At 30.0% G+C, this 24,643-nt stretch overlaps 1 protein-coding gene across 1 annotated transcript; it reads right to left on the minus strand.

Annotated features, from left to right (window-relative positions):
• Nucleotides 1–2,333: 2,333 nt before the first annotated feature.
• Nucleotides 2,334–17,490, minus strand: LOC107442087 (2-amino-3-carboxymuconate-6-semialdehyde decarboxylase). The gene is made up of 9 exons (XM_016055557.4): nucleotides 17,267–17,490; nucleotides 15,114–15,264; nucleotides 11,371–11,420; nucleotides 10,377–10,613; nucleotides 9,033–9,126; nucleotides 8,111–8,253; nucleotides 6,208–6,333; nucleotides 4,643–4,741; nucleotides 2,334–2,659 (listed from the first exon to the last, which is right to left on the minus strand). Exons 1-9 carry the CDS (start codon nucleotides 17,327–17,329, stop codon nucleotides 2,597–2,599), a joined length of 1,026 nt encoding a protein of 341 aa, XP_015911043.3. The 5' UTR covers nucleotides 17,330–17,490; the 3' UTR covers nucleotides 2,334–2,596.
• Between the last annotated feature and the right edge of the window lie 7,153 nt (nucleotides 17,491–24,643).

The following is a 24,643-nucleotide window of genomic DNA, read 5'->3' on the forward strand; positions in this document are numbered from 1 at the left end:
ATAAAAAAGGTGAGTACTGTCAAACCTAGAGTAGGCCCTTAAGTTTCAATTGCTGAAAGAAAAATTTCAAAATATTAAATGCAAATAAATTATTGGAAAATAACTTCCCCCATTGTATAATCCTAAATTATCTCTTATAATTTGTTTTCTCTTTTTGATATTTTTCAGTATTTGAAGCTTTATGGCTTACTCTAGGTTTGTTTGAGCTCACTTTTTTTATACTTCAAATTATTTACAGAGGTGATAGGGATTTTGTGATGAAAAGTTCCTCCTGTAATGTAGTGGGACCATTTCTGAAAAGAAAAAAAAAGCAGATGAAAATAGAATAAAACATTAAAATTGATGGAAGATTTCTAAGCTTGTATGCACAAGACTTTGTGGTTGCCTTTCTTCGAAGCCTACCTTTGTAAAACCAGGGTTGACACTCCACAGGAAGAGTAGGGAAAACCTGGAAAGTGCAGGGAATTTAAAAATCAGCTGAAATAACAGGGAGAATGCAGGGAATTTTGAAATTTTCCTTACAAACTGGGGAAAAACAGGGAATTTTAATTCTTATTTTTGTCTTTTTTAAAAACGCAGACCTCTTAAAGCCCAATCTATGGGACATTTAAAGATGATAATTCAGCTATGTTATATTATTTCGTTTATTATAGCATTATTTGTTTCGTGTTGAGCTGTTTCTTATTTCTCCAAGTTTTTCCAGCAACTAAAACTAGCATTTTTATCCTAATATAGTTCACAAGAGCGCAGTGAATGTGTGTTTCCTCTAAATATATTGTGTATAATACGTGCAGGGAAAACACAGGGAAATTTTTTTTTTTACAGATATCAGTGGCAACCCTAAAACTTTTAAGCATTAGTGTTCTATCTGAGAACCAAAGACAAAGAGAAATTATTCACTTTTCCTGTAAAAGTGGATGAATTCATTTATTGGACTGCATTGTTTTTAAATTTCCATCTCCAAGGACACAATAGGGCAAGTGTTTTTGAGGAAGAAGAAGATTTTTCAATATTTTTTAAACAGTGTGTATCATAGATATATTATGTTTTTTTTCCCTTCATTATATCACTTAAAGCTTATGCTTTCAAATTATTAGTATCAATATAATACATGAACATAATAAATAGCAATAAATTAAAAAAACTTGTTTTTATATGTATTTTTGCTTAATTTATCCTTGCCAAGGAAACGTTTCCAAGAAGTTAACTTTAAAGGCAGTTTTAAACCAAAAACATCTGTTGGAAGTTACCATGCAATTGGGTAACTTTGGCCATTATATTCGAATTTTTACTGAAAGAGAAAGCAACAAACATCTATTTAAACACTGGGCATCAAAAAGTCTTTAATCTACTCTTGAAACTATTTAATCTCTTCAGCTGATGAGAATTACATGAAATTTTTATTAAAAGTTTAAAACTCATTTAAGTAACCCTAATTGAAATTACTTAAACAGCAAATAAAAACTATTTCATATATCATGTTTGTGAAGTGTATTAAGAAAATTTCATTGCTTGGGATTCTTCTTCGGTTTTCCTCTTTCTTTTTGTTATATTTCTGAGGATGTTATAAAATAATCACCAAGATGAAAATTTTCTGTAATACCTTTTTGAAAATTTCGTAATAATGAATTTAAAATAAATCTGATATGTATATCAGAATGAAACTTTGAATCAATGAATTGATAAAGATTGAAGTCAAGTGCTGGCAGAACTTTTTCAATGATTATTCAATGTGGTTTATTAGGGGACCATTCACTAATTATTTTTTAATGAAGTTATAGTTTTATCATACTGAGGTATGCATAGTTTTGATTTTGCTATTTCTTTATTTTTTTGAAGTTAAAAGTCTTGTCAAAGCAACTGAGATTTTTATGGTCTATTTTGCTGCCTGAGTCTTTCATATTCATAGTTACGGAATTTTATTTTTACGTAAACTTTGTTATTAACATTTAATTATTCCAATAAAATACACGCGTATTTCAAACGCCATATTTTCTGACCTGTTTATCAATTAGTGATATATCATTTCATTTGTTGAAAACTTAAATGGCTTTCTATAAATTACTGTTATAAATTGTTATGTATACTGCATGCGGAATAGTCTTAATTGCTTTTAAGTTTTTTGCTTCTCATGTTCTTTTTTTCTTAAAATCTCATGCTTGTATTCATTAAAATTATGTGTATGTTAGTGCAAAAGTAATCCGAAATATGAGTCATTAAATATACTATACTGTTTAGAAATATAAAAATACTTTTAATCCAACAAAGCGTACCTAAATTCCTTTTAAAGATTTTGATGTTCACTTACTATAAAATATATCACATATATGAACTTCTGTAAAACGAGAATTTTATTTACATAATTGATTAATAAAAAATATAGAATCACAATTTTTTGAGAAAACAAATGGATACTTTCACAATAAAAACAGTGCTAAAATTTCTTAAAAAAGCATTTAAACAAATGTAGGTAAAAAAACAAAACAATATGAGCACTTTTACGGCTCTACTGCTCCTTTCATAAATATCATCAGTAAAAATGCTGAAGTTTTTCCGTTCTCAAACAAGCTGCATTTTAATATGACAAATATATTCTCTAGACGAAATCTGTTTTGTTTAGATTGAGGAATTTTAAAGCATTTGTTCCCAGAATTTTTTCCTGAAAAAAAAAATAATAAATTGTCATTGCACAATAAAGTAAACCAATTAAAAAAATTTTTTTTTATGTTGAGTTTCTCCCCGGATGATTATAAAAAAGCTTTTAATCACTTTGCTAAATTAAATTTTGGTTAAAAAGTTATGACACCTTGTAGAACAAAAACATTAAAATGACACAAAATAATAATCTTTATTGTGATTTATCTAAAAATTGCCAATTTTTTGCTGCTCTGTATTTCTGAAGAAATGTTTTATTTATATCTAAAAAGCAAATAAATATTTTTTTCCTTTCAATTATCAAAATTTAATAATTGGATATACCTCTCAAGCTAAAAGGTAAAACTATTTTCATATATCATTTATTATCATGTGGTTATATTAAAGCAAGATAAAAAGGCAATAAATGCTTTTTTTTTACTCTCCTCTGTTGAAAAAGGATAGACCAACGTCAGTACAAAGAAATATGACACAGGTTTCAGTGTTAAAAATATGTCTTAGCCCACTAGCTATTAATACCGTGGTTATTTATAATAATAATTGTTGATGGTTATTATTTATCACCCGTTATTTTTAATAATAATTATAGTTATTATTTAAAATATCCAGTTACTGTTTGTGATTGCATATCATTCCTTATTATTAATTTTCTTGCCACTTCTTAATAATGATTGATTAATGTATGTTATTTATTATATTTAATGAAGTACATAGTTATTAATAATTCGGGATGGCAAGCTCCTTCCATGGTGGAATAAGCCGCTTAGAAAAAAAGTTTTTCTTTCATTCGAATTGGAAAAAAATGCAAGAAACTATTTCAAACAGAAAAATCAAACAATAAACCAATTTTTTTAAACAGTTTATAACTGCATTCTCATTTAAATAAAAGTTTTGATCTCAAGGCTGTATTCAATGCATTGTTTCTTATTAAATCAAAACTAAGAAGCTGCAACTGGAACTTTTTTTAAATAATTTCTTAAGAAATTAAAACAATTGCAACTTCTTTCTACTTTTTACGTTAAGAAGTGAAGTAAAATCTAATTTTATAATTGTATAAAGAACTGTTAAAATTTATAATAAATTTTTATTAATTCCATTAAATTAATAAATCACATACTACTAAACACATACACTACTACATATCACATATTGAACTAACAACTACAAATAATAGTATAGTACTTTTAATAATCTAGACTGTTAAATACGAATTCTCAAACTGACTCTTAAATGTTATGCCTGGAAGTTTAAAAATTCTATTAAAAGTGAATTAAAGAATTTGCCAAATAGCTAAGAAATCGTATCGGTCATTTTTAGTTTCTTCAATTTTGTCCAGTTTTTCCCAGTTTCCTGGGGGGGGGGGGGAAATAAGCCTCTTTAAACGAAATATCAACCCTTATAATAATAAATAAATTACTTTTAAACAAATATTAGATTTTTTTTTTGTGCGAACAGCCATTCGCAAAGCGATTGGAACGCATGATTTCAGCAGGACTGCCAACTTCCTAAGTTTTTGGGGAAAATTTATTCTAGTGGTAGCTAAGTTTATTTAAACCTGATTTAAAGTGATTTTCCTCACCACTATATGTAAATTATTCATAAGTTAATACGAAACGCCACTTTGTTCCAGCTCTTTCCTGGTAAGACTTTTAAAATGTTGGTATAATTACCGAAAATTCTGATAACCTCAGTTTTTTATTTATTTACCACACTTTGTGCCAGCTCTTTCCTGGTAGGCTTTTAAAATGGTGGAATACCGAAAATTCCAAAAACTTCAGTTTTTAATTGTTTACCACACTCATTCCAGCTTTCTTATGGCGAGGCTTTTAAAATGTTGAAATAATTACCAAAAATTCTGAAAACTTCAGAGTTTAATTGTTTACCACTCTATAAAATTTGCAAAGCGCGTTGTAAAGTTGGCAGCTCTGCCTTAGTTGTGTGCAATACTGTCAGACTAAATGAAATGTTTATCATGAATTTAACTTGCCTTTGCTGTTTTCTTTACATTCTTTGACTCTTGAATCAGCTTTCCAGGAAGGTGCTCTCCCAAGGGAAAAGGATAATCACTTCCTAACATTACGTTTTCCTACAAAAAAATATGTTTGATTTTTATCACTCTTCATCAATATTTAAGGAATCAAATATTTATGCTAGGTAGAATTTAAATTTAATCTTCTACTCCATGTAAATAAGAAATCGGTTTTATAATACAACTTGGTGTTTGTTATAAATAACTCTAAGTACTTTAGGTAACTAAATTTTCGGCCAATCGACCACCGACTTCACTGTCACTTTTCTAATTTGAAAAGTCTCGCAGTGGACTGATTGTTAAGACACGGTTCCCAGCAGATCACCGAAGTCAAGCATCACTGGCTGCGGTCAATGTGCGGGTGGGTGACCACTTGGATTAGTCTGCGTAGGGATCGAGGGTGTGCGGTATTGGTCCTCGTTAAACTGTTCTACCGTAAAGTGCTCGACTTCGCGTGCAGATCGTCGGGCTACTGAAGCGGGGGTGCCATCCCCTTTGCAGAGGATCAAAATTGTGATGGCATGTCTTGTGATGGCATCCTCAGGGATGTTCCCAGACCGTCGCCAATAGCCCAATGTGCAGCTCTAGTGAGACGTAAATTTACTACAACAACAGCAAATCTAATTTGAAAATATTAAATTTTATCTTTAAACTATATTTTTCTGAAATTTTAAGTGATTTTCCTTAGCCATACTCCTTTGATATAAAATACGAAAAACAAAGGAAAAAACAGGCTTTTAATTCTCAGTTTATAAGATAACAGATTTGCAATGATTTAATTTAGCTATCTTGGTTGGATTTAATTGAATCTAAACAATGATTTGTACAGTGTTACATATGAAGCATGTTATTCGTTCAAGTAAATCTATTTATAATCAACTTCGTTTGAATTTTAACTTTTGCAGAGATACCTAAAACAATCAAACCCCACTTGTTTCTTCATAAATAAGCTTTGACTCTTACATTTATTTAAGAATTGCTAGAATTATGTGATAAATATTATCATTCCGTTGTTTTAAATTAAATAGGCATTGTTTCATAATTATTTGTAATGTATTTATAAAAAAAAATCATAACCAAAATTTGGAATTATCTTTTGGGAGCTGAATTTATTTTACTTCTAATGGAAGAAAATTTAATGTTTTCATTATCATGAAAACTATCAAGTAACTTTTAGATTAACATCTTTGCTTAAAAAATTGCAAAAAGTTATTTATTTTTAATAAAATGTTATACCCTGATTTAAGTTATATACATAACTTTAATTGAATTGAAATTAAAGAAAGAACGCTTTATGTGACATTCTGAAAGAATCCCAAATTTTGGGTTAAAAACATATCAAGGTCAACTTTTAGTATCCTTTAGAAAGCTGTTTTTGTTAACAACATTTTGTCATTGTTGTATTTTCTCATACGTATTTAAAAAACTCATTTAACATTATGCTTATTTCTGTGAACAGAAACTTATTAAAACTAACGCAAGGTTTTGAATTTTTTGAAAATGCATAGTGTTGTTATACTTACTTCTCCCAAAACTTTTAAAAGTAATTCCAAAGCATTTTCATCATGAACTAGTGAGTCTGAATAAATTTTAGGAAGATACTCTCGAGGAGGCACTGTATTGTCTGCTGCACATAAATCAGGCCTCACCTAGGAACAAATTATGAGCTCAAACCAAAATGCATATCCATAATGACCAGGAATCAAAAACACTGATTTAGTAAATCAGAATTAAAGTTCAATTCTCGAAATATGCAATGTTCAGTGATGGTGATGCAAGATTCACACACCTAAAATTCTTATTACTTGTTCAATTAAGGACAAAATTTCAGACTGCATTTATATTAGGGTTAACGTGAGAATTTAAACATAATGGAGGTTTGATGCTTATTCCATTCTATTTTGCACGCTTAAATATTTACTGCTGGCATTAATTGGGTACTTGCTCTTCAAGAAGAAGATCACAGATACTCATACATCTGACCTATGACGTCAGCTCCAGTAGATCGTTTATAAGCAAAATGGCGTGTTAAAGTTGAGTTAAGTTTTTCGACATAAGTTATGTAAATTAATGTGAAGTTAAATACAGCGCCGTATAGCACATCGAGTTTATTGAAATATAATTCTTCCTCGTCTGCGTCTTTTACTTAACTTAGATTTATTAATTGTCTATTGTAACCGTGATATATTTTTGTTAAGTATACCTGGCAACTTCGATGCATAATTAGTTCGTTTATGTTCTACGTGTCTTCTTGCCTGTCTTTGTGTTAGGTTAGAAATATATAGGGACATAATTGAAATCTTTGTGAAAGAATATAGAATGAGTCACTTAAGACAATTGATACTTGACTAGCTTGGCTTACTCTAAATAGAACAGTTTCTAATGTAAACAAATGCCACGTTTCAACAACCAATCAGAATCCAGATACCCATCTACTTCACTCGCATGTATCCCATTGGAAGAGATTCACGTGAAAGTAGGCGGTAAAATTACCTGTTGACAATTTTTTTCTTCAGCTTAACACACTCTTTTCGCATAGAACTAATATATTATAAAATGCTATCCATAGTGATATTTCAATGAATATTTTCTGCAAGGAAGCGCATTTGCTTAATTTTTACAGTCATGCCGCCGCCTGTAAGCCCTTGATTACAAAGTACAGCTGCACTGCTTGATTAATGTAGTACGCAAAGCACGTCAACATTAGACCATAACTCAGCGGAAAATAACTTTTGCAGTTATAAAGCAAAAGTTTATACCCTCCATGGCTATGCCATTGTTTGGGTGGAAAGAAATGCTACCTGAGTGCATCGGGCCTCTTGTTATGGACTGCGACTCTTGCTTCAAATTCATGGCAAGTACTATACCTATATTGGAGGACCGTTTGCTTTCAACGTTGTGGCAGTTTTGCGAATTGAACCAATATTACTTACAGGAGGACAACGCAAACTGTTACCTTGCGAGATCCACCATGGATTCGTATGGTGAAAATGGAGTTAACTGAATGGACTGGTTGGTTCATAGCTCGGACCTGAACATTATCCAGAAACTCTGGAGGAATCTCTGAATTAATGGATGCAATAATCGTTTAAACTCGGTATAGGAACTTGCATGTCTTTTTCAGGCCGAGTGGCAGAAATACCTCAAGCCGTTATACAAGTGCTTGAGGAAAACATGCCCTGGATTGTTAAGACTACCAATTATTAAATATGTTTAAAAAAATTTTATTTTCTAATACCACAGGCACATAGCGCAAACTAAATATCTCACAACTTTCTTATAACTACTGATTTCTGTCCGATTTTTTCGGAAATATGAAAGAAAAATCAATCTATCTTTATTCAATGATTACTGAAGAGAAAAAGAAGCACAGCAGACCGAAATTTACAAACGTCATTTATAGAAAACTTTTGTTTGTCCACTTACTCTAAATCCATGTTCTATGCGACCCAATGTGTATGGAAACGCTCCAGCACCATGGGAAAAACACATTTTTAAGTTTGGAAATCTTTCCAGTACACCTCCAAAAATTACACTGCAAATGGCTGTAGTAGTTTCGGCTGGCATTCCTTTGGTGGAAGAAATATAAATTGAAATTCTGTTTTTATTATGGAAAATTTTAGCTTAATTTATTTATTTTTTAACGTGGGCAATCACTGCAAGAAATGTTGGTTGCTTTTATACAATTTTTAAAATATGATTCTAACTTCCGTAGACCATTCATTAGAAAGCTTCTGCTGACTATTCTTGATCAAAATGTTCCTTTGTTGGCTGCAACTTTTACAAACTTAAATATTCAACTTAAAAAAACAAATGCATCTTAACAATATTTACCCTTAATCATAATTAAAAATAGCTCTATGAAAGAGTAAAAGATCAAATTATTATTTATTTTTTAAACTATTTAATTGGGGTTTGATTTGAATTACGTAACTGAGATCGGTCTTAGTAAGGCCTTTATATAAAATAATTTTTTGACCGTGATAGCTCAGTAGTTAAGGCGCTGAAATGTCATTGATTAAAATTGGGTTTGATCCCCAGTGACAGCTCAAAGTCCACCCCAAGCCCCAAATCGATGGGCACCAGCTTTTCTGGGAAGTAAAAGTGGCACGCGAGCTTTGCTGATCTCATTACCACAATCATGTCGTTAGTCACGATTCACGAAACTATTTAGCTCTAACCTCCATCACACGCCTTGTCCACTACCGGGCAGTTGCGGGAATGCACTACTTAATAATAAAATGAATTGAAAAATTCATGCACTTAAAATTTCCAATATATCTTGTTTCGAGATAAAAGAAAATTGACTAAGAAAAGCGTATGAAAGAAAATCGAAGAATATTCTAACCTACAAGCCAAGGCAGCCAGTACTTGGACATTCTTCCACCTGTTTCCATATCCCAAGGATGCACAAATATAGAACAACCAAGATCTTCTGCTGTCTGAAAACATAAGGCAAAATTTGAATGTAAAGGAAGTTAATATTTCATCTCTAATTATCTTTGGATTTAAAAAAATATCAATTTAGAGTAAATTACAGGTAGGTAGATACGTTATTTACGCCGCACTGGAGCTGCACGATGAGCTACTGGCGACGGTCTTGGAAACATCTCTGAGGATGATCCTAAGACATGCATCACAATTTTAATTCTCCGTAGAGGAGATAGTAAATAACGCAGAGGAGTAGAATAATCAATATTGGATTAAATAAATTCTAAATTTAATGAAATAATTCATTCATTCATATTGCGTTTTATTTTCCACCTCGACCGATTTTGGCTATGAAAACATTTTAAAGTGCAAAAAATAGCAAACTTCATTCCACGATTTCAAAAAATTTTTTTTTAATGAATTTTTAGCTCACCCATCGTACTAAAGTTCTCTCCACTTAGTCACCAGAGAAGTTGAAAATTAGATTTTAATGTATTCATGTTTGTTCATATTTATTTGCATTTCAACAGCTGATAACGTGGTTAGATTTAACCTTTTGAACACCATTGGATCCCTGCAAACTACGTCACGTGTGAGTAAATCGTGGCATTTGCTTATTCCATGATTCAGCAACCAATCAGGTCAGCTTTCATGTATCCAATTAAATCCGATCCGAAAATAGATTCAGCGTGATAATAAACCAAGCCTATTATCTGTAACGTTATCACGGTATGCTGCGTGATTAGATCAAACCATGTGATTTCAGCGTTGTTCTTCTTCTCGAGTTGCAAGTGCCCGATTGAAGGCTGAAAAAATATTTCATGTTTGTATAATTCAAAAAAAGCTCGCGAAAGCATTAACCTTTCCCTTCGTTTATATAGTGCCAACAAGTATTATAACTAGAGTTTCTAAAAGTTTTATTTCGTCTTCAAGGTACATAGATCGAAAATGTTGACTAAAATTTGCTTAATTAATTTTTGTAGAATAAATTATTTTCATTTCACGAAACTTAACTTATAAAACGGATCAAGCTCTCGTGAATCAAGATTCCACTGATTAATTGTGGAATAAATTATTTTCATTTCACGAAACTTATCTTCAAAACGGATCAAGCTCTCGTGAATTAAGATTCCACTGATTAATTGTAGAATAAATTATTTTCATTTCACGAAACTTACCTCATAAAACGGATCAAGCTCTCGTGAATCAAGATTCCACTGAATAATTGTAGAATAGATTATTTCCATTTCACGAAACTTACCTTATAAAACGGATCAAGCTCTCGTGAATCAAGATTCCACTGATTAATGTGGGAACCGATCTCAACTACTTTGAATCCCAAGTCGTTGACGCATCTTTTCAATTCTTCGGCAGCAAGTGCTGGATCCTGAAGTGGAACAGTAGCTGCACCGACAAATCGTTTCGGATGCTGATTTACGACTGATGCAATATGATTGTTGAGTATTCGGCTGAAATCCAAACAATCTTCTGGTTTAGCCTAACAAAGAAAAACTGTAAAAATTATGTGAACATTTTTATCTATTCGTTTACAAAATAGTCATTTAATTGAACCTCCGAATCACGTGAAGCGTTGAATATCGAAAAACGTTATTAACCCCTTTCTTCTCGCTCCCGTGAAAATGGCAGGGTGAGGTTTTGCCCTCTATTTCTCGCTCCCGTAATATTTCCGGGCTGGAGTGTTCAGTAGTAACGCTCCAGTAAGAATAAAACTAATTCATTTCTTTGCCCGAAAAACACTTTATTTCTCATTTTACACACCAGATGGCAGTACCAGGATATTTTTTTAAGGTAATTGGAGATAGTTATACTATTTTAAACTATTTGCAGCACTAATCAAATGCGCAATACAAATACAAAAGCCAAAAAAATAGGCACTTTTATGATATTTTTCTTGAAAATTAATCGTTAAGGGGTTAACTATATTATAAGCATATTAAGCGTGCAGAATGTAACGTAAGAGTGTTAACTCTCCCTTATAACTTACAATTTGTTTCTGGAAGTTGACTAAGCCAATATGCTTAACGTATTTTGAAACAAAAACAATTTTACGAGCGAATGAATGAATAAGCGAATATTTCTTACAATGGAAGAATATTTATTTTGTTTGCTTCTATATTTTGATGATATGTTGTATTTTGTCTCTCTATATTAACACCCTATATTTATATGACATGCGCAATTTGATTACATTTGTATGCCTCATGAGTTATTAGCTTTCGCTGATGATAACTTACCCAATAGTTGAATAAAACAGGAACTGTTGACAAAAGCTGTACATCTACACCTGAAATTGTAAATAACTTTTATTGAAAAATAATATTTTTTAATTATTAGTAGTCTACATCATAATGAATTTATTGAAGAGCTAAATGTTTCACTATCGTTAGTTTCATAGGTTGGGTTTTAAAAAATTAGGAATCAAATTTTGAAACGAAGTTTAAGGAAGAAAACATGTTTCAAAATATATTTAACAAACATGGAAAATTGAAAAGGAAGGAAAGGAAATGTATTTTGAAAATCAAGGAAAAGGTATATAAATAATTCTGTTATGATAAGCCTATAACTTTAAAAAATTTCGATATTTTTAACAGTGAACTGAAAAGTAGTATTTTTAAACTGGGAAGAGATTACTCGATTTGTATACAACTGTTCCCTAAATTTCTTATGATGAAAACTAAATTTATTTAATGCATGTAATATTGAAAACTTTTTGAAAATAAGTTTTGTAAAGTTTATAATATTAAAATAACAAAAGTAAACTTTAACCTAACTTTATAACATTACCTTAAATTTATAACATATCAAATTACAAATAAAACATGCATATCAGATTACAAAATATTGTATCAAATTACGATAAATAAATTACTAAGTATTCTAAAAATGTTTGATTTGATAAGACTAATAACTGGAGATGTAGAGAGAAATCTATTGTAGATTTGAAATCTACAATAGGTTTCTACAATAGGTTTTATGTAAGAAATGGTAAAAAATTTCCTGCAGCAGGGGAAAAATTTTTCCTAGTGCTGTTATTATTTTTGCATACATTTATGAACTATATTTTTTGGAATAAATTTAAATAACAAAATTGTGACTAAAATATTGTTCAATACATTAAGATACACGAATAAAAATTTTTTCATGGGAATAAATTTAAATAAACAATTTTGATGAGGTAAATGAAATAAAAACCAATAACTTTATTTTCACTTTAAAAGGAAATAATTTTTCAAAACTTGAAATTTCTTCTATTTATTTAATCTTTTCATTATTTACTGCAGTTTCTTGCCAAATTATTAGACGCACTATAAGATTCTACGTAAAATAATAATTATCAAGTGTTTATTGTTTTTACGCGGCTGAAACCAGTTTGCACTTGTTTACGTTCGTGTATCAATTGGTTAACATTGTAATGCACTACGTTAAAAATAATTACAAATATGAAGTATATAAAAAATCTGCTGATTAAAAACCCATTACATTTATGTTTAAACAGAAAAGTATTGCTTATAAACTAGTGCAAAACATGCAATTATTAAAACACTACAGTGCGTCTAAAAATTTATTCTAATAGTTATTATATACTAATATAATACCTTGAGTGATTTATTTATTATTTAATTGTGTGCGAGGTATAAGCTGAAATTTCTATCGTTTTATTTTAAAAAGCAAACGATAATAAATCTAAATAAAATTGTTATGTTCCTTCAGCTATCTAAATTAGTTATATTCTCTCTTCTATTTTAAGTTTAATTTTTTTCTGATGAATATGTCTATTGCTATTTCGAATAAAGAGGAATTAAAGCATCATTTAGTTAACAGCGGCATTTCTGAAGAAGACGCTGCTTTACTTTTTGGTAAGTAAATATACTCTGTTCTTATTTTTAAAATAATATTATTCTTAAAATATTATAATTTAGAATATGTTCTATACACTTTCCATTTAAATTAGTAATTTTTAGCGATTTTATATAAAATTCTGGTCATTATTTTTCGAAGAGAAATTTATTAAAATTGAAAGTAAAAAATGTGGATGATTATGGAATATTAAAAAAAAACCTGATTCCGTTTTTGTCAAAGTATGTGGTGATATATTAAACCTCTAAAGTTTTTTAGAATGCTTTTAGATCTCATATTAAAATTGATTTTTTTTCTGCATATAATGAATATATATCCGTGTTTCAGTTATTTATTGCTTTACTATTATTCAGTTGCTTAGAACGTAATTTGGTACAAAATATTTGTGGATAATTAATTTCATATCATTCTACATTTTTCAAAAATAGCTATTTTTGGAATAATCCACTGTTCATACAGTTTATACTTGCTGCTATTTATGTCGCTTTCTAATCATAAAGTTGCCTTCTTTAATTTATGAAGGTCTACATTTGCAAGATTCATCTATTCAATTCTGTATTTTAAGATGTTCCGTGCATTTTATTATAAATATATCTCTTTAATTTCTGATATATCTTCTTGATATATATTATTTTCTAAATGATTTTTGATATGGATCAAAATTTGTGTTAGTATACAAGGGGTTTCATCATTTTGTTCAAACCCCTGTACTTATCCAAACAATGTATTAAAATAATAAGTATATATTTATATTTAGACTTGTTCTAAACCTTAATTGTTGAATTAATTTTAGTTTTCTTTGTGATACATTTATGTGACATACATTGTGAGTTTATTTAAACCAGACTGGATATATTGAATTGGAACTTGTATTTTTTAAACCAGAAACTTTTTATATTTAGAAAGTAGTTTGATAATACTTAAAATTGAGCATAAGCTATTCTACGATTCCTTCATTTTATAATACTTTTTTTTAATTATATAGCTGTAATAATGCTGAATTTCATTCAAAATGAAATAAAAACCGAAATCAAGGTTATATTCTTTTTATTTTTTTCTTTTCATTTGTCTTTTTTTCCTTGTTTTTTAAATGAGTCAAGTTTTTTAGAAATGTGTATATTCCTATGGAAAATTTTAATCTTCTTTCTTATCTCAGTGACGGTGTGGAAAGGCTCAGTGAGTTAAAGAAAAATAAATAAAGAAATAATAGTGTGTTTTACATACTAAATAATTACAATTTTGCTCTTAAGTTTGTCACAAAGCTTTCGATCTCTAAAGAGTATTTATCTTGCAGTTATATTCAGCATATTCACTTTTCTTTATCAACTATCACTGTTTAGTTTTAAAATTTAAAAAAAAGAAACTTATTAATTACGGAGCAAACTATTGAGAATTTAAAAGAAATGAATGCTGATAAATGATTCCTATTACTCATGCTAAAAATATTTTTCTTTTCATCTTATTTATGATAACATTAAAAGATTCAGTGAACAGTCGAAAAAGGATTAATTTAATTTAAATCTAATTTAAATGACATTCAAATAAGAAGAATAAATAATGATAGTATGATTAAAATAAAATATATTCGCTTAAATTATGCTAATTATGAATGAAAAATTATTGGAATTCACACAAACTCAAGTTGAAAGGACCCAATCAAGTGATACATATATTCAATCAAAAACGATTTAAAATCACTCAAGTTTGAGTGAAACGATCCACTCAAGTGATACTGAAAATCACTCAAACACCATTGAAAATCACTCAAGTTTGAGTGATTTTCAGTCGTTCATTTTATGTGAGTATATAATATATGGTATAATTTATCCAATCGTCGAATTTATATTATATATCGTCTAATTTAACAAATTGATACACGAAAGTAAACTAGTGCAAACCGGTTTCAGTCGCGTAAATACATTAAAGCTGTATAGTATCACATGATAATTAAGATTTTTCATTGAATCTTATAGTGCGTCTAATAAATTGGCCAGGGACTGTATTTTCATCTTGTTCCATTAATAAATATTTTTAGATACTAAATATTTATGTTGTAATACAGATAAAAATTGTAATACACACATCAAGAGCAGTGTTTTGATAACACCTTCTTACTTGCCTGTTTTATCCATCTCTTGAATTCTACTTTCAGGGGACCAGCAATTACTTTCAATTGCTCTAAAAAACCTTCCATCATCCTTCAACAATGTGGCTTTTTGGGGATCTGTAGCGGAATGTTCCACTCGAAGCCACCCACCGTAGCCATATCGCTGTTTAAAAAAGGCAGACATTAAGCACTAAGCGATAAAAAAAAATATCTTGGTGCTAAATATATAGAGATTTAAAGTGTAGATCAGAGAACTTTTTAATGAGTAATAAAATAAATAAACATGTTAAAATTTATAGTGTAAATTATTTCTAATACTAAGCTTTAATATTCGCATATATCATTAAATTAATAATTTAATCTTAAAAAAAAATAATAAAAACGTGTGCTTATAATGTTCTAATACTGTCATGTCATTTAATGACAGGAAATGTAGACTTTAATGTTTATGGTAACTTTTACCTTTTTTATCGAGGACCTTATTTAATTTTTTTTCACTTCAGTTGCTTATGGTTTTGCGTGTCCTTATGTAAATCTTCTTAAAAACATAAAAGTTTTTAAGAGTATAATGGGAAAACCTGCTAAAGCAACATTTTGAAAATCTACAATTTCCCAAGTACAGGAACAATTATGCTCTTCGTATAAGTAATAGAATATCAGCTTTCTATTATAGTAATCTTTAATTTTTTTTTTTGGACGTCTCTAAAATTTTCGTTGAATTTTATGTTTCTTTGATAGCCCAAATAAATAGTTTTTATAAGTCTTTAATGATCTTATTTAATTTTTACTTTTTCACTTCAGTTGCTCATTAGATTTTGCGTCCTTTAGTAAATACACATAAGAACATAGGTGAAAAGAATTGAAAATTTTAATGGGAGAACGCGTTTCGTGTACCAATATTTTTTTATTTTTTTAATATGCGCAAGTTTAAGTACTGTAATGAAATGCAGTAAGTAGACGAAACATAATAACTTATTCAAATAAGTCTTCAGTTCTTTTTGTGTCTGTAAAATTTTTGTTAAATTTTATATTTTCTTAATAGGAAAAATAAGTGTTTTGCATAAGAATTCAAAAACGTTATTTATTTTTTAACTTCAATTATTTATAAGTTTTGGTGTATTTTGGAAAATCCTCCTAACATTATGAAGCAACTGAAGAGAATCCGCCTGAGAAAATAAAATAATATCGAACAACTTATATGCTTCTCGTCTAATGCAGCGGTAATAGTTAAAGTAAATGATTCAGCAGTAAAAGGTCAGAATATGCATTTTTTTAAAATATGAAATATCACAATTTCTTAACTTCAATAGCGGGTAATGTAATAACAGAACGTTAAACTATTCTAATAAGTTTTTAATTTCTTCTGACACCTATAACATTTTTGTTGAATTATATGTTTTCTTAATATTTTGTATAAGTATTTAATGACCATATTCATTATAATTTTTTTTGGTGACTATAACATTTTAATTGAATTTTACATTTCCTTAATAGTGTCAGTAAATATTGTGTAAAACATTTAATGACCTTATTCATTTTAATTTCTTTTGATGCTTATAACATTTTTGCCGACGGTTATGTTTCTTTAAAATTTTGTATAAGTATTTAATTACCTTATTTGTTTCAATTCTAGATTTCTTTTGGTGCCTTTAATATTTTTGTTGAATTTTACATTTCCATAATAATGTCAATAAATGTTTTGTAAAGCATTTAATGACCTTATTCGTTTTAATTTCTTTTGATACGTACAACATTTTTGCCGACTGTTATGTTTCTTTAATATTTGGTATAAGTATTTAATGACCTTAATTTTTTTAATTTCTTTCGATACCGATAACATTGTTGAATTTTATGTTTCCTTGATAGTATAAATAAACAAACCAAAGGCATAAATATACATGAATTTAAATTGTCATAAATTAGAAAAAAAGTAATCAAATTTAAAAATAAAAATATTAAAATTTGTTTTTCTTCTAATGCGATTCCGCACTTAATTACAAAAATATTATTTTCCTAATATTTTTTTCTAGCTCTAGAAGTTTCACCAAATATTCCAAGCAATAAATACGTTTCAGTATGTGCATAAATAAATTCTAAGGAATAAAAAATGAGGTTAATCGTACTTAAAAAATTGAATTTTGGAAAAAAGGATTAAAATCACTAACCTTTTTTAAATCTGGCCATTCAGGAGGAAGAATGTGAGTATGTATATCGACTTTGAAGGACATTTTCTTAACGAATGTTGTGAAACTAAATACTAAAAAACAAATGATATTTACAATAAACGAACATATACCCAAGATAACACTAAGGAAGATAACACAAATGACATTCGCCTTGGCAGAAGCCTAGAATGAATCATGATAAAAGCAAAACTGCAGACAACTTAGGGGCCGTTCAAAAAGTACGTACATCCCGAAGGGGGGGGGAGGGGATTTGCTGTTATGTACGGTTTTGTACGATGGGGAGGGGGGGGAGGTATTATACAAAGTACGTACTTTATAAACATACACCAAATTTAAATTTGACTTTATCCTACACACTCATTAAGTAAATATTTAATTTTATTTAAAACATAATTATTTTAATTTTTATGAAAAAGGGGGGTAGACTAATAAAATGTACGTACTCTAAGGGGGGGGGGAGTAAGACCTTATGTACGGTAATGTACGAAGGGGGGGGAGGGGTTTAAAATTTCTCCATTTTTGTGTACGTACTTTTTGAACGGCCCCTTATATGAAATTGATACGAGCTTTAAGTGGTATCGAAACTATAAGCGTTTTCCAATGTCAAAATATTTCTGCAATCAAAAATATTGATAAAAACTTCTTTTTAAAAAACATATTTTGATTTTATTATCAGATCATAATTTTGTATTACTGATAGTGCACTTGGCTGTGTTGTGTTTACAGACAGAACATGAATTAGTTGCTTACATGAAAAAACTAATTTATAGGTAGAATTTAATCATCAAAATAAATTATTCTAGATATAGTGCTACTTGAATTATTTTTATTTTTGAACTAATTTCGTTTTGATGCGCAGTCTTTTTCTTTTGTTTAAATTTACTTTTGATTTTATTTTGACATGTACATACATCAATGGTATTTAAAAGAGAAATAAATATTAACTATATTTGAAACCGGACATACATAAATTAAACTGCGAAAGATTCATACTTGCAAATACTTTTTTTTAATTTTTTTTTCTATGTGTGCTTCCATACGCATTAAACTTGACAATGTTGATCTTCGAATTTAAAAAATAAATAAATAAAATAAAACCGAAAAATAAAATAACTATTTTAAACATTTAAATAGACTAAATAAAATGATTTTATTTTTGTCAGATCAAAATGTATACAAACCCTACGTTTTTCGTTAGGTCTGACAAAATTAAGTATTTATTGCATTTGAAAACCGTAGTCTTTAAAATTTATAATTTAATTTATTATTATCTTCTTTTTAATTTTGTGTTTGTTAGTTGCTTTAGGTGCTAAGTGATCCTCAATTGGGTACTTGCAACTCGAGAAGAAGTAGAACGTTGAAATCAGTAGGTTGTGTATAAACAGGATGACGTGTTAACGTTACAGTTTATTATCACGACTTGGTTTATTAGCATGCTGAATCAATTTTCGGATCAGGTTTAATGCGACTCCTGCAAGCGACGTCACGCGATGTTGCCGTATGTGCTAAATCGTGGCATCCACAAATGTCCCGATTCAGCAGACAATTAAGGACTGCTTTAAATGCTCATATCTTCAGTAATTTTAACGAATTTTCTTTTCAAATTTTAAAAGGATGCATTTGTTATTGTATAAAAATTACTTCAAAAACTATTTTATTGAATCTTTTTACAGTTATAGTAAGAAAACATAAGGCAAAAAAAAGAAAGAAAGAAATAGTTTTTTGTAAATATGTTCATATTTTTTTGCATATTTGAGCTAGGTTTATTAAATTCTGGACAGTTATTGAATATAATAACCAAAGTCATTTAAAATATGAGCTTATTGCTACATATTTTGGTATACGTTTTTAAAAATTACTATTTTTCGCTCGTAATTTATTGCTGGTCCCTTAAACCTCTGTAAACTTTAAACTTTATTGATAAGTATAATAAATCACGTAACCTAAACTGTTCTAAATTTATAAAATAGCTCTATAAGTATTTCTTGACAAATTTCTTAAAAAAATACTAAAAGCTTAAAGTGTCTTTTCCGTTAATGTAGAGTAGTGTATAAAGTAAAAATAAGTGAATTTTTTGTGTACTTGTCTGAGCATACTAAATGCCATTTTATTTATTTTTTAACTATATTTTCTATTTTAATGTATTTTCCTTTTAAATTATTTTACAATATTGTTGTTAAGAGAGGTTTGATTCATAGAACTAAATATCGTAAACACCTCTTTAAACTAAGAGAAATCGAAAAGAGGCTTCTGAATATATTTAAAAAAAATCTAACCTCAGAAAATATTACGAAGGTCAAAAAACAAATAATAAAGTGAATAGTAGAATTCAGGGGTCGGGACAATATTAACGTAAAACACAATTGTTTTCTTCGTTTTATAGCATTTTTTATTGTGGGAACTACATAGCTACTATGTTCGAAAACCGGGTCTTCTTATGGGTGTGTGTGGGGAGGGGGGGTTACTATGAAAACCTTTTGCCTTTTAAGATTTTATTTGAATTTCAGAACAATTTGTGATTCTGGACTTATTATTGCATCGAGTTATTCTATTGTCTTCAGATAGTTACATTGCTTCTAATTATTATTTACTGACTCAGACTAAATTTATTTAACAACTTTAGTTCAGATTCATGTCATCAGTAAATAATGAGCCACTATTGTTGATACCTAGTTCCAACACCTATATTTGATAAGTATTTAAATATTTGATAAGTTTTTAGGCATAATTGTTGACTATAACATTTGGTAGTTATAGTTCCATAGGTTTTTAAAACTTTGTTTCATAATTCACGTAGTTAAAATTACTTCATAATGAGACAAATAATGAAAAAGTAGGAAAAGGTTTATCTCAGTTTTTCTATTCGTGAAAAAACGTAAATGAAAAGTGTAGTTTGTTATTTAAACTAGCAGATAATAAACATTATCAAATAATGTCAACTAGCAAATTAATGTTGATGCAAAAAATAGGCGAACATACCTATGCTTCTCCTACGTATAAATCCAATGCCTCCGAGAAGAAAAAATGCCTCAGCACTGGTTACCATGAAAAAGAAATAGTAGTTCAAACGTAGTGACATCTTTTTCATTTTCCTCCACTGCGCAGTTTATGTTCGTTACGTCGGATTACTAAATTGATCCATGCTGAGGCCTTCTCTCTTTTAGGAGGTATCTCTAAGGTAAGTGACCTCAATGTGAAAACTATGCAGGGGTACTGTTTAAAAATTTTGAATTTAAATAGTAGTAAAAATCAATGTAAGAGATGTGAAGAAGTGATACGAGCTTCCGTTTTTGCAACTCTATACGACGTACAAAATAAACGTAGCGATTTTGCACGTAGAAAAAATTGTTCTTGCTAATAACATAATATTGCATTCCATTACATTACATTCTTCTTACAATTTACATAAACCTTTCTTCTTATTTAAAGGAATTCTGCCTTGTTCATTCATTTCTATTGAGAGAATTAAAGTGGGATCTTTCAAACATCCAGATCGTGAATTTTGAATTTCGTTCATGACTGGCTATTTTCAGTAAAGTGATAATGATCATTGGACTTAATTTTTTTATTTTTATATCCGGCGTTGAACAGCCTACCTAGTTATTGGGTTTATGGCTACTAATGTTCAACTCCGTAGTTTTATAATTTTTGAACCAATCCAGAAGACAAGGAAATTCCTGGATCAGTACCCCCAGAGGTATGATTTGTTATAGGAAAATGGAGCATTTTGACACTCGACAAATTTAATGTGCATCAGTCACCATTTACTACCATAGCCTTCGGCCGGCGGGAATCAAACCCACGACCTCTTGGAAACGGGCCCAGTGCCCTAATAACCAGCCTATCCGGACCCACCATTGGACTTATTATTATTTCTGTTTTATAACCGTCGTTTAACAGCCGATCCAATTATCGGGTTTACGACTACTAATGTTCAATTCCGAACCCAATCTAGAAGAAAAGAGAACTCCTGGATTAAGTATCGGGAGAAATTTGCCTTCATGGAGGACTTTTTGATGGAACTAACCAGCTTTTACGTTAAATGGAGAGGAAGACCACGAGAACCTCCCTCGGTTAGCCTGGCGGCAAGAGGATTTTAACCTAAGATCCGTCTATCACTAGGGATATTTCACGTCAGCACTAATCACCGATTCCCTAAACCGCTACTCATTACAAAAGTAGTATCAGAGCCGCAATGTCTCCTGGGATAGAGCGTTCGCCTTCCAATGAGGCGGACTTTATTCGAATCCAAGTCGATACGAATTCCGCATCCGGCTTGCACCGACCACAGTGCTGACGTGAAATATCCTCAGTGGATCATGGGATAGAGTCCCCTTGCAGGTCAAGCTAACTGTGGGAGGTTCTTGTGGTCTTCCTCTCCAAGTAACACAAATGCGGTTTAGCTCCATCAAAAAGTTCTTCACGATGGCAATATTTCTCCCAATACTCGATCCAGGAGTTCCTTGGAATTGGGTTCAAAATTACAAGGCTACGGAGTTAAACATTAGTAGTCGTAAACCCAAAAATTAGGTCGGCTGTCAACAATGGTTATAAAATAAAATAAAAGTAGTATCAGGACCGTTGTGGCTCCGGGGGTAGAGCGCTTGCCTCTCAATGAGGTGAACCGGTTTCGAATCCCAGCGACAGCTGATCGATTCAAATTCCGCACTCAACTCGCACCGACGTAAGATATTTTCAGTGGTATGCGGATCATGGGTTAGAATCCCCTTGTCGTCAGACAAACCGTGGGAGGATTTCGTGGTTTTCTTCTCCATGTTACGCATCCATCCATGTTACGCATGATTAGTTCCATCAAAAAGTCCTCCACGATGGCAAATTTTTCTTAATACTTGATCCAAGAAATCTTTTGTCCTCTGGATTGGGTTCAAAATTACTAGGCTGCTGAATTGACCATTGGTAGCCGTAAATTCAAAATTGGGTCGACTGTCCAACGACGGTTGTAAAAAGAAGTATCAACTATGGCAGCTCTACCGTTCTGCGGTGGTCTATACAGCCTAAAAAGTTGTGATATTGTGTTTTGTCGTCAAGAGAAACAGACGTGTTTATGTTGTAATGCGTGTTATGTTTGGGTGCATGAATTGTTGCTTAGGAGAAAGGGAAAGGAATCTTTTTTTCTTTCTTGTCAGTCATCTCGTGACGACGTTTTCCGTTAATTTCGGTTTTTATTAAGATTGTGTGCAATTTTAAAGAGTGTCCATAAAATGCGCAAGGGCTCCAGACAGTGCCCATTTGGACAATGAACATTATTTCGACAATATTGTGTTTTAAATTCAACAGTTATTTTTTTTTCTTTGCTAAGAGAATACATCTAAAGATTTTAGAATTGTATGTGCTGATACAAAAGAATTAGAGAAAATAAAATGTTTATGAATGCCCATATTTGGGTTATTTACCGTAGTTTTAAATTAAAGATTTAAAGTTATTTTATCAGAATATCAGAATGCTACTAAAACTTAAGTCATTTTTGTTGTAATTTTATTTCAAATAATTTTAAATTGATATACGACAATTAAAACTGACAACTGATTTTAAATATAGTTCCATTTTGTCATTTCACTTGAATTCTTAACAGTGGTCGTTATAAGTTGGAATCGGTTACTGTAATAGACGAACTCTGGGTGTGATTTGCAATAGAAAGGGTTTTATAAATTTCCGTAAGTACTGAAATATAAGTGAATCAAATTGCAACGTAAATAAGTTGAATACATTGCTTATAACTTAAAGTCCTGACAGGTTAAATATTTTGAAAGTTCCTTTTAAAAAGGGAGCTAGTATCCATACAAAACTAGACCAATAGCTAGACTAGAGCATCTAATAAGCGAGTGAAACGAGCTCGAATTGTGAAACAATCTTAAAGTTATTGATCCGGGTTGGAATCCGGTGTTCGTAGAGAGCAAGGAGTAAGGCCACCTAGATAATACTCCTACTTGTCCATAGACTTGTAAATGCTAATGTGTTTGAATTAATAAAAAGAAAAGGACTCAAAATTAATTTAACGAGACAGTGTAATAGACATGACTTTATTTATGAAGCCACAAGTCAGTTTTACACAAGAACTGGTTCTTAAAGCAGTTATATATAGGTTTTTTTTAAAGAAGGCTTCGTTGCTTACAGAACACAGTGCGTTAACTATTATTCTGGTATCAGTTTGAGATCGATAAGTAGTTGAATATTATTACAAAAAAAGGGAGTGGACAACAGCTTTATATGTATATATACACATCACTGAAACCTACAAAGTAGCTGCTACATATATTTTAACAGCTAGATTTGCATAGACAGAAAGCAAACAATTGCTACGATAAATCATTGTAATTTAAAAGTTACTCAACCCTTAGACTACCGTTTTTTGTTCAGTATTTTATTAATCTGACTTGTTTTTCTTGTTAAAATGCTTCATAGAGTCCTGAATGAACCGATAGCAAATTAAGTGTACGGATTCGAATGTCGGAGAGATAAGTGTTTTTGTTTTAAGGAATATTTTGTACGCTTTCATTGGACACATGCATGTCGTTGGTAATCTAAGGGTTCAAAGATATTAATTTTAAGTATTAAAATATATTTCTATCAAATTTGCAATGTTTCGACCAAAATAGAAATATCGTTTTCAAGTTAGTACATCGTTAAATTCTTATACCTCAGCAATATCAAGAAATCAAACCAATTCACAAAATTTCAAGAACCATCCTAGAGAAAATGCCACAATACTTTTTAATGTATCGAATGTTTTTGGTTAAAATACTATAAGAATAGATACAATAAAATTTTACTGTAAAAAAAGGAACAAAATCAATTTATGTGGTAATATACGTTTTTTTACATACTTAAATAGAAATTGCTTATATTTATCTAATTAATATGCAGAGCTATTTACGGAGACTAAAAAAATTTTCTTCTCAGTTAAAAAATTTAAAAGCTAACATACTAAAATGTTATGTCTTGTTTACTAAAAATTATGTCCAAGTCAGGTATGATTTGGGAATGTTTCATAAATAGTTTAAATGTACATACTTAACGTATGTACATAATAGTTTTTTTTTAAAAAAAGGGCTAGAAATTGCGGCATTTTCCTTGATTAGATATGAGAAATAAATATCATCAAAACTTTAAAGTATTACATGATTTTCGAAACACATAAAAGCTAATACAAAAATCTAATAATTTTAAATTAAATGTAAATATAGTAGAAAATTGAACAAAGATGTATGAAACACATAAATACAAGTAACATACAATACAAATAAACGATCAAAAATCAAACTTAGATACTTATATCGGCTGAGCGCATAAATACGACGTACGTCCGTTGTGTCTGCACTGCATAAACATGCTTTC

This window comes from Parasteatoda tepidariorum, chromosome 1 (assembly GCF_982258835.1).
Source record: "Parasteatoda tepidariorum strain Cologne lab strain chromosome 1, Ptep-v5.0, whole genome shotgun sequence".
Taxonomy (NCBI): Eukaryota; Metazoa; Arthropoda; class Arachnida; order Araneae; family Theridiidae; genus Parasteatoda; species Parasteatoda tepidariorum.

Bases quoted from the DNA above. Each gene is read 5' to 3' on its own strand.
- LOC107442087 (XM_016055557.4), bottom strand. From the start codon at position 17,329: ATGTCCTTCAAAGTCGATATACATACTCACATTCTTCCTCCTGAATGG. The intron at 11,421-15,113 runs GCAAGTAAGAAG...TTACAATTTCAG, and splicing joins TCAAGAGATGGATAAAACAG to GTGTAGATGTACAGCTTTTG. The intron at 8,254-9,032 runs GTTAGAATATTC...CTTCCACCAAAG, and splicing joins CTGGCTGCCTTGGCTTGTAG to GAATGCCAGCCGAAACTACT.